Genomic DNA, 9,948 nt, shown 5'->3' with positions numbered 1-9,948 from the left:
TTAGACCATCCGGTTGGCCGCGGGCTGAGGGGCAGCCTCGTAGCACGTGGCCCCTGGGAATTCGCTCATCGCGGTCATCTCCAGCAGCACCTGCTGCGCAGAGCAGGTGCGGCACCAGTAGCCGATGCAGCAATCGTCGCAGCCACTGCCGGAAATGCCGTACCGCTCGCGCGCTAGCCGACGTGTCTCACTGGCAAAGACGCACGTCACGCTAAAGAAAAGCAAGCTGACGTCACACAGGGTCATGAGCAAGCAGTAAGGCCAGTGGATCTCCCTGCGGTTGCTCACGAGCATATTGCACTGCCGGCTCACCTGGCAAGGAAAGCAGCAACACGCCTCGCAGCACGAGTCCATGTCGTTACAGCACACACACAGCGAGTAGTGCCAATTACCGAGACGGCTGTGGACAGCAGGGCGGCTGCCCGGCGCATTCATGGGGTTGCCGGTGTAGACGTTCTGCCCGGGCCCCTGCGGCTGGTTATACTGAGGGCCGCCATTAGGCTTCTGATCGTACTGACCTTGCAGCATGCTGGAGGGAGACTGAGCAGCTGGAGGCGGAGGAGAGCTGTACTCGTCACCGACCTTGTCAGCTGGAGGGGCAGAGCCGAGCTGGGGCTGAATTAGTATGGTCGCGTTGCGTGACGGGAGGCTGTGTGCGCACGAGAGCCGGAATAGGAGGGGCTGCCACGACCGCAACGAGTACGTGCGAGCGCCCGTGTACGTCGCCGGGTATACAGAAATATGTGCGAGCGCGGCACGGTGCCCGGAGTCACCGCAGACACACAGAGTCGCACACGGAAAAGTGTCGAGCGAATCAGCAGAAAGACAGCGCAAGCAAAGAGAGAAACAGAGAGGGTTCGAGAACGGAGACGCGGCAGACACACGGCGTGAGGAGGGAGGGCCGCAGTGGGTGCAGGAGTATGGAAGCCGCACACGCGCGCACGCGCGAGAACAAGAGTCGGCAGGGAGAGGGGCGTTGGAGAGAGAGAGGAAGAGGGGCGGAAGGAGGAAACGAGGCAAAGAGAGGGAAGATGAGAGCAGACGGCGTTCTTTCTTGTGTTTGATTGCGAGGAGGGCGCCAACGGCGATCCATGCAGGTCAGCCGCGTGGAATGGTGTTGGGAGAGAGAGACAAGAAGAAGGGGAGAGAGAGGGCGAGATGGGAGGAGGGAGGCAGACAGCCGCGCGTTGCCCGAACGGACATGCGCATGTACACGTGTGCCTGTGTGCCCGTGTAGGAGAGAAATGCATGTCCATCTCGCAGCGCACACTCACGCACTCGCTCTAGTGCGCAGAGAGAAGGGGCACAACAGGCAACCACTTTTGTCTGCGGGAGCGGCCGAGCAGGAAGGGCGTTGGCGGCCGCCACCCTACCCCTCACCTCTGTTCTGCTCCGCTACAACCTCTTCATGGCCGACACGGCAGGCGAGAGCCCGGGCAACGCGGCACCGAATTGTGGGCAACCGTGCGAGACGGGAGGGGACGGGGGAGGGGGTAGGCATCCACCGTGCCCTGAGACGCGTCCCCTCTCCTCCCTCCGCATTCGCTTTTCACCCGCGTCACGCCGATGGTGCGTCATCAGCGTTTTTCTTTGCACCATGACTTGCTTCCTACACCTCGCACATTCGCGTGCGGCTCAGTGCGAGTCCGCCTGAGATCCAAGCGATGAGGAACTTGTGCAGTCCTCTGCTGCCACTCGCGCTCCTGTGCAGCACGCCTAGGGTGCCGCACAAAGCAAGCGCCGATAACAAGGCAGATCCATAGCAAACCCCTGCGCAGCACACCGTGCGTGCAGCCCCTCTATCGCGCTCGCTCATGTGGTCGTCCGTGTAGGTGCGTGAGGGCGATAAGCGTCCCACGCAGGTCCACATACAGTCAGTTCACCTTAGGCACAATGAAAGGCAGGTGCCTGTACGGAAGAAACCGGTGCAGTCGCGTCGTTGGCGCGCTTACCGTCATCTTTTTTTCAGGGCGCTTCGCGTGAAGATGGGGTGCCAAGTGCGCAGGTGTAGGAACGACGAGTGCATGAAAGAGAGAAGTTGTCGAGCGGAGCAGAAGATGCTGAGTCGGTCGGTGGCAATGCAAAAAAGAAATGAAGGGAAGGCGATGCAAGATTTTCCGCACGTTGTATCTCATGCGGGTGAACAAAACCTGTAGCCGATAGCGATGAGGGAAGCCCACACGAAGTCTTTCGTGAGTTGCCTCTGTGTGAGGTCGGCTCCAGCTGCCATTTTACAGGTGTGTGTGTGTGTGTGTGTGTGTGCTGCCTTGTCTGTGCTCGAATGCGAACGCCTCATACTGACTGAGCAGATGCGCTTCCTTCGAAGCTCGCTCCGCTCTTAGCTTCGCGTACATTGCTTGGATGAAGGCAGCCGGGAGAAGAATAGGGGGCAGATCTCCCGTATTGTTAGTGGCCATCACACGCGTTGCGCTCTTTCGCGCGTGTGCGAGGGAAAACGCAGTAGGCGGAAAAGGGGAGTCGAAGAGGGTAGGTCACCGTCTCTCCCTGCGTACCCACGGCTTTGACCTTTGAAGCGAGTGTCCTTGGGCAGGGGATAGCACCGGCTGCGTTGGCATGGTGCAGCGTGAAACCCTAGGGGTAGGGCGAGTCCCGGAAGCGGCCAGCACGAGGAACGGGGAGAGAGCAGCTTTAGGAAGGCATACTCGCTGGTGGTTCGGCAACAGGGCACCGTGCGTGTCCCGGTGGAACCAGGTCCAGAAATAAATAAAAGAGGGCAAGTAAGAGGTTGAGGAAACATAGCGATTGAACCATCAAGCGTTGCACCGGTGGCCATCTCTTGCGCAGCTATGTGCCAGAGGGCGGCAAGTGGCGTCTGTCTGCGCATGCAGGCGCCGGTGTCAGCCTATCCCTTTCCCCTTGACTGCGCCGGCGCAGCGTTAGGAGTATGCCCTCTTTCCGTTCTTTCGGTTTTCCCTCCCACACCCCCCTCACACCGCTTGTATAGATTGCACACCCGAAAAGAAAACCACGAGTGGCGAGATGTTGTGACACTCTCACACTCGCACACCCACAGACATACACAAACACATACGCTCACACGCCGGACCATCGGCACAACCACTGAACGAGCCTGTTCTTCAGTTGCTGGCGTCTTGCAGTGCTTCCTGTCCTCTGTCGCTGCGTTGCTGTCTACTCTACATGCTGTATATTGGCCCTCCACCAGCCCTTTGCCGATCGGTTAGTCCGCACACAGGAGCATTCTTTAGGGTCAAGTCTTCCTTGCAAGAGTATGTGTGCCCCATAGGACCCTCTTCGCGGTGCGGCAGAGGATGGTTTCCCTACTTTACATAAAATCGAACACCTTCGCGTTGCCGTCGTCCCCGGCAGCGACGAGCACCGACGGCGATGCGAACATCTCGCGCACTGCTGCGGCGTTCGCCTTCAGCTCGTATAGCAGCTCACCCGTCTCCACGTCATGCACAAGCAATCGGCCGTTGCCGGCGCCGGAAAGAAGTATGTTGCCAATCACCTCCATCGAGTAAACGAAGTCGTCGTGGTCCGTGATGGCGCACACCTCCGCAAAGTTGTGGCGAGCATCTCGCACGATGATGCGCTTGTCAGCGCCGCACGTCACAATGAGCGGAGCAGACACGGCGGTCGGGGAGGGGGCACGAATGAATGTGACCATCCCTCCTGGATGTAGAACATCCTGGAAGAGCGGCTTCGCCGAGGACGGCCCACGCGCATCGACGACGGTGAGAGCGCCGCCCTGGTCGCCGAAGAGGGCGAGGTGTCCTACGCCGGGGTGCACGAGGTGAGCCAAAGAGCCGATTTGGCCGCGCTTTGACGAGGCGGTCAGGTGGCACTGCGCCGTCTCCACGTCCCACAGCTTCACGGTGCCCTGTCGATCGCCTGATAGTACCTCCGTTTCTAGCCAACTGAACTGGGTCACTGGACCTTTGTGACCGGAGAGACAGCCCATCTCCCGCCCACCCGCGATGCCGTCGAGCTCCCAGACGCGTATCGTCCTATCGTAACTTGAGCTCATGGCAATGGACCGGCCGTGGCGCTCGTTCACCTCAACTTGACTAATGCTGCCCGTGTGCCCTAGCAGGTCCACACACCGCCCCGGCCCACCACGAGTGACGTCATTCCACAAGCACAACTTGCTGTCCATACCACCGGAGATCACCCGGCGGTCTGACAGGAAGCGGCACGCCGTCACCCACTCTGTGTGTCCGCAGGTCTTGGTGTATAGCGTTTTCAGTTCCCGCATCGTGCACAGATTGAACACCTTCAGCCCGTGATCTGCCGACCCCACGACACACAGCGACGAGGAGGCTGAAGGCGGCGCCGCACTAAATGTGCGGGCAGCGGGTGTGCGGCCCACAGCGCCAGATGACGCCGCCCGAGGCACCAGCACGTCCATGCAAAGCAGGTGGCTGTCGCTTGCATCAAAGGTGCGGCCGGCCGGATCAGTGGGTCCTTCGTACCACGACGTGGTTGAACGCAGTGTGTCTGCCGTGAGGCCATTTCCAGCATCGGCTCGATAGTATGGGCTGTCAGCGGAGACGGTGCGCGCCGATGCCCCCCTCAAGATAGGAGTGCCGTCCCCGGGCGCCCGGGAGGGCACTGAGCCGTAAAACTCGTCGGCTAACACGTCCATTTCTGCCTGAATGGCGTCCTGCGCACTGGGAAGCCCCGCACCGGCACCAGACATCGTTGCTGGCGAGCGACCTCGTGTGCCGAACAAGGTGGGTTGAGTGGGGGCGTGCCCTCGCCCGAGGGGTCGTCCGCCGCGGCCAACAGCAGCCGTGTGTGACGGAGAAGATGCTCTGAGCCGACCAACGCTGCTGCGCGGCCCTCCAGCCACGCTGCCATGTGCAGCGCCGGGGGAGCGGCTAATGGAGCGGGTGCGAGTGGTGGCGGCGGGGTTTGTGGTAGCTGGGTTGCTCCTGTTGCCGCCAGGGGGGCCAAAGGTGGCATTGCCACGCTGCGGGTGCATGCTAAGGAGGGCCTTGTGGTACTTGAGAAGGAGCTCAGCGTACGTTTTCTTTTGTTTGTGTTTCAGCCGTGGCGATGGTGTGGCGTCGATATGAGAAGACACACACGAGTTGGGTGTAAAAGTTCCGCCGCCCTCCCATACGGCGCCCTCAGTACCGCAGGCCTGCCCGTGACGCCGCGCACTTGCAGAGCTAGACGCAGAAAATGGTCCAAACGCCCCTCCCCTCCCCCTCGCCACCTTTTTGTGCCTGAGGAGGAAGAGAAGATCCACAGTCGAGAGATAGAGAGAGGACGGTGAGGCGGTGTCACGCACGGCTGTACGTGGGACATGAAAAAGAGAGAGAGAGAGGCTCCCATCCGTGAGAATGCGAGTGAAGCGAAGAGAGATGAAACCTCAGTGAAGGCAGTAGTGGCGCAGCTGGTGGTCCAAACACATCAGCTAGCAGCTGCATCGCCTGTGCATAAGGGCGAGCGTCGAGGAAAGAATGCCGCGTCTCTTCTCCACTCATTCGTCTCAATCCACCACTGCGTCCATGTGCGTAGTGATGGCAGCGTGCCCCCTCCCCCCTCTACGCCCTTTGCCCTAAACCCTCCCTCCTAACGCGCTAAGGGTCACGCAGTGCGCACGTGGGGAGTGCACACGGACACTAGAGGGGGTTTCCTGTGTTGTTGCTCTATCCTCATTATCTGTACAGACATGTGACCAAGCAAAAAAAAGCAAAACAATACTGCCTCTGTCCTGCTGCTGCTCTGGTTTCTTGTCCACTACCTCGCACCTCCCCCTCCACTCTTCCCCTCTCTCTGCGCGTGTATACGGTGCATCCACCTCGCCACTCGTTGGATTGGGTTTTGGCCCGAGCCGTTTCCCAAAGAGGGGCAGCGCGAAGAGAAGCAGGCGCCGACGAAGACAACGGGATTGAGGCGCAAGAGGCACTGCATGTGGGTAAGAGAAAGAGACTAGAGCGAGAAACGAAAGCGCCCAGCACCCCCGATAGCACATGACGACGTGTGCGCGCAGCAGAGGCCTCGCCCAATGGACCCCCGAGCAATACACACACCAAGAAAGAAAAAGAAAGATGCGTGTGTATGTGTGTCTAGGCTTGTGCTGCTGCCGTAGTGTGTGCGCCCTGGAAGGGGGAAGGGATGAGCAATCGCGTGTAAGGCTGAGTTCCCTACGTGACCATCTCTTCATCCGAAAAGAACAGAGAAAAAAGGGTGCGAGAGATGGTGAGGCTGAGGGCAGAGACAAGGAACACACACAGAAGCTCAAAACATAAACCAGCGCGCACACACACACACGCACATATACGCGTGCACGCGCAGATTTTCGAAGGAAAGAGTGAAAGCGCGGTACACATACCAAGATGCGGAAATTTTGTTGGGAGCGGCGGTTTTCTCGGTATGGACGACAGTGACGCATCCCATAAGTGTGGGCGTCTACGGGCTTTGTCATACAGAAATAGAGAGAAGGAAATAGCAACGAAGTGAGCCAGCCGGCGAGGGAGAAGGGGGAGGAGGAGTGGGCAAAGTTACCCCACAAAAGAGAAACAGGCAAGTCATTGGTCAACAGAACGCAGCAAGTAGCACAAGCACATGACGGAAAAATCAGGAGTGTTAGTCAGTAATAAAGAGCGAAACAAAAAAATGGGAGACCTGCGTTGACCAGTAGGCGCTTAGAGTGCGGCGCGACATTATGGGTGCAGGTTGGGTGGGAGCCAGAGGAGGAGTCAAGCGAGTTGCACCAAGAAGCGCGGGGCGCGAGATGAAAGAGCAAACAAAAAAGGAAATCATTTTCGAAGGAAAGCAAGGTGAGACAAGGGCCCAGACAAATACAACGAGAGAGAGAGAGAGAGAGAGTGTCATTGTGACTTCCTCAAAGCAAAATGGCAAAGGCCGTGTCAGTGGTGCAACCGCCTCCTCACAACCTAAAGCATTACCGGCGCGCCTGGCGCTACAGGGGCGACCCCGCACATACTCATGCCGGGGCACATGCTGAGAGACGTCATCTCCAGGAACTGCTGCTGCACCGCACACGCTTCACACAGCCATGACACGCAGCAATCTTTCCACACGTTGCCCGCAATACCGTAGCGGCGACGAATGTCACTGCGCAGGATATACTCGAGCACAAAGACCGAGGGGACACCGGACACGCTCAGTCCTGTCACCAGCAAGCAGACAGGAAGGTGCAGCTCCGGCTTGTTGTTATACAGCATGTTGAACTGACGGCTTAGCTGGCACACCGTACAGAAGCAGCACTCGAGACACGAGTTCATCTCGGTGCAGGTCACACACAAGCTGTAGTGCCATGGGCGGGTGGCACTGCCTACGACGTGGGTCGTCTCCGACACCGCTACGTCGACCACATCAAGCTGCTCCTGCTGGCCCACCACGGAGTACTCAGACTTCGAAGAGTTGTACATGGTCCTCGCACAAAAGCCTTGTAGTGGGGCTGGAGTGGGAGGGAGGAAGGAGGAAGGAGGAAGGAGGGGTGGCGAAGAGGAGGTGGCTTGAGAAAGCAGAAGGTCGAGTCAAGCAACACGACGCAGGACTAGGGTGTCATGCGGTGTTCTCATGAAGCAGCGATACGAACAAAAAAGAAGTCAGCGAGGCAGACGAGTGATGTCGGAGGAGAACGAAGAGAACGAAAGAAAAAAAGAGAATGACCCACGTAAGCACACAAGAGGCACACTAAAGGTGCACAACGGTGCGTTGAGTTTGTTTGTCGTGAAGGGGTTCGTGGAAGAGGGGAGGGAATAGTATGGGGTCTACGCAGTGTGTGTGTGTGGGGGGGGGGGGGGGCACGAGTGACACAACAAGTGAAGAGTGTGGGCGATAGAGAGTATGAAATACAAGCAAAATGGCGCAGCACTCAAGGTGGAGACACATCAGGCATGTCAGCCTTCTCGCAAACGAGCACGGTGCGGTTTATACGGCATGCTCTTGCCGCCTCATTCACGATGCACTTACGCGGAGCGTCCCGATGGAGAGAAGAGGGAAGGCGATACGCCGCGAAGACCCTTCGTTTCTCTCATTGCAGCGGCACGAGCCAAACACGCACAAAATAGGGGGAGGGAGGCTACAGAAAAAGTGCAGAGACAGCATCTCGATAGAGAAAAAGAGAGCACACCCTCGCGAACGAAAAACAGGGTGTCACATGTTGGCTGGTATCTCATGGCCCTTCCCACATGGCTTGCTTGATTGCTGTACTGCCAATCGTTGAACTGTATAACTGCACGAGAGGAGGCGGGGCTGGGGGGCAGCGCGTGAGTGTATGTGCTCCTTTTACCGCCTCCCCGACCCCCCCCCCTCCAGAGTAGCAGTGCACCACTATTAATTGCTTGTGCATGTTTGTGTGCATTTGTGTGTGCATGTGTGTGTGTGTGTGTGTGTGTGTGTGTGTGTTCCTCCCTTTTTGTCGTTGCTACGCATACGGTGAGTAGTTTTCCGTATTCTATGCGTGCATGTACGCGTGTGTACGAGAGTATGCATAACAGCTTGACACGGACACACACACGGGCACATCCTCCCACCCAAGTACCCTTCCACCAGCACCACGCAAGCCTGCAACGCAAACCAGCCAAACAGGAATAAAAAACAAAGGTGAGAGAGAAAGGGGAGGGGCAGAGAGCACAACGCAAAGAAGGATCGTGCAGAGCGCGTGGTTCTTCTTCCGCAACTTCCTACTTGACCGCAGAGGGTGCCGCGCGGCCGAGAGAACAACAGTAAAGAGCAAGAAAGAGAGCGAGCTCAAGATACCGGGCGCGGTGGGACGTGGGGTAGCGAGAAGATGTCTTTCGAGACACACACACACACATACGAGAGAGAGCGAAAGGTAGACAAAAGACTCGTCGATAAGAGAATGAACACGAATAGGGTGGTCGGAAGAAAACGCATAAACTGGCCGTTACACCGCCCGCTCCTTCGCAGAGCAAAATAAAACGATACATAAATACACATATAGATGTGTATACCTCTATATTCATACGTAGAGAGAGACTTCATAGCGTGAAAATACCAAAGCACGAGCATTTGGCAGCGGGGAATAGTGCAGCCGCGTCCGCGCACGCGCACAGAACGCACGCAAGGGTTACAATTTTTTTTTCAGTGGGTTCACTGTGCTGTGGAACATGAGCTCAACGCCACATACACGTACACACACCGTTCCACGTCAGAGCTCACATCGCGTGGGGCGAGGCAGCGGTGGGCACACGCGTCACAGCACTGCGCCGACCCACGCACACACGCACGGCCGCTGCCTCCAGCTCGGCAAGCCACCCGCTCCGCCGGCCGCCACCCCTCCGGGCGCATCCCCCTCGCCGCGGCGCAGGCTCCCCACACCAGGAGGCAGCGTCAGCGTCGGGTGGGATATCCTCCAGCCACGCTCGCACCTTGTCCGTCACGCGGACGGCGCACACGTCAGCAGCAACACATCGCTCTCACCTCCCCACGTCGTGGGTGCGTGACCGTGTCACCGCCGGAGGTAGCTCCGCCATGGGCGGTGGATAGGGGCTGGGGGGCTGCCTGGCTTCCCGGCCGAGTCCGTGTGCTGGACCTCGAGGGTACGACGCACTGAGGTGTGCCCCCCACCATCATCAGGGCACGATGAATAGAGTAGAAAGAAAAGAGTTGGTGCCTCCACATGTGAGAAGTGTCACTCGCCCAGCCACTTCCAAACAGGCACAGAGGCAAGGACTGGAAAAAAAAATACGTCAAGCGGCTTCTGTGCAGGACGCAAACCGATACGATGCGCCGAGGAGGTGCCGGTTCACCGCCCCCGGTAAGCCCAACGGGCCCTCCCGCTCTGGTGGCAATCCCTCATGAGCGGGAAAGGGAAAAACTTGTCTGCGTGTGCGCCGCGCTGTCATGTCAAATTTATTCCCAATACAGGAGAAAAAGGCGACACGCGCCAAGGCATCCCTCACGCACAGCTATGCGCGCGACAGAAGCGCAGAGAGCAGGCCTGTCTGACAAGACCGCAGA

General features: G+C 58.4%; 3 protein-coding genes across 3 annotated transcripts; all 3 read right to left on the bottom strand.

Annotated features, from left to right (window-relative positions):
• Positions 1-528, bottom strand: LMJF_30_1410 (putative ama1 protein; the record flags this gene model as incomplete). Its single annotated transcript, XM_001684683.1, has 1 exon — positions 1-528. The coding sequence occupies one exon, from the start codon at positions 526-528 to the stop codon at positions 1-3; it is 528 nt and encodes a 175-aa protein (XP_001684735.1).
• A 2,776-nt stretch (positions 529-3,304) lies between these two features.
• Positions 3,305-4,966, bottom strand: LMJF_30_1400 (conserved hypothetical protein; the record flags this gene model as incomplete). The annotated part of the gene is made up of 1 exon (XM_001684682.1): positions 3,305-4,966. The coding sequence occupies one exon, from the start codon at positions 4,964-4,966 to the stop codon at positions 3,305-3,307; it is 1,662 nt and encodes a 553-aa protein (XP_001684734.1).
• A 1,924-nt stretch (positions 4,967-6,890) lies between these two features.
• On the bottom strand, positions 6,891-7,388 carry LMJF_30_1390 (hypothetical protein; the record flags this gene model as incomplete). The annotated part of the gene is made up of 1 exon (XM_001684681.1): positions 6,891-7,388. One exon carries the CDS (start codon positions 7,386-7,388, stop codon positions 6,891-6,893), a length of 498 nt encoding a protein of 165 aa, XP_001684733.1.
• Between the last annotated feature and the right edge of the window lie 2,560 nt (positions 7,389-9,948).

This window comes from Leishmania major, chromosome 30, assembly GCF_000002725.2.
Source record: "Leishmania major strain Friedlin complete genome, chromosome 30".
NCBI classification, from domain to species: Eukaryota; Euglenozoa; class Kinetoplastea; order Trypanosomatida; family Trypanosomatidae; genus Leishmania; species Leishmania major.
This window is presented reverse-complemented; position numbering and strand designations above follow the sequence as displayed.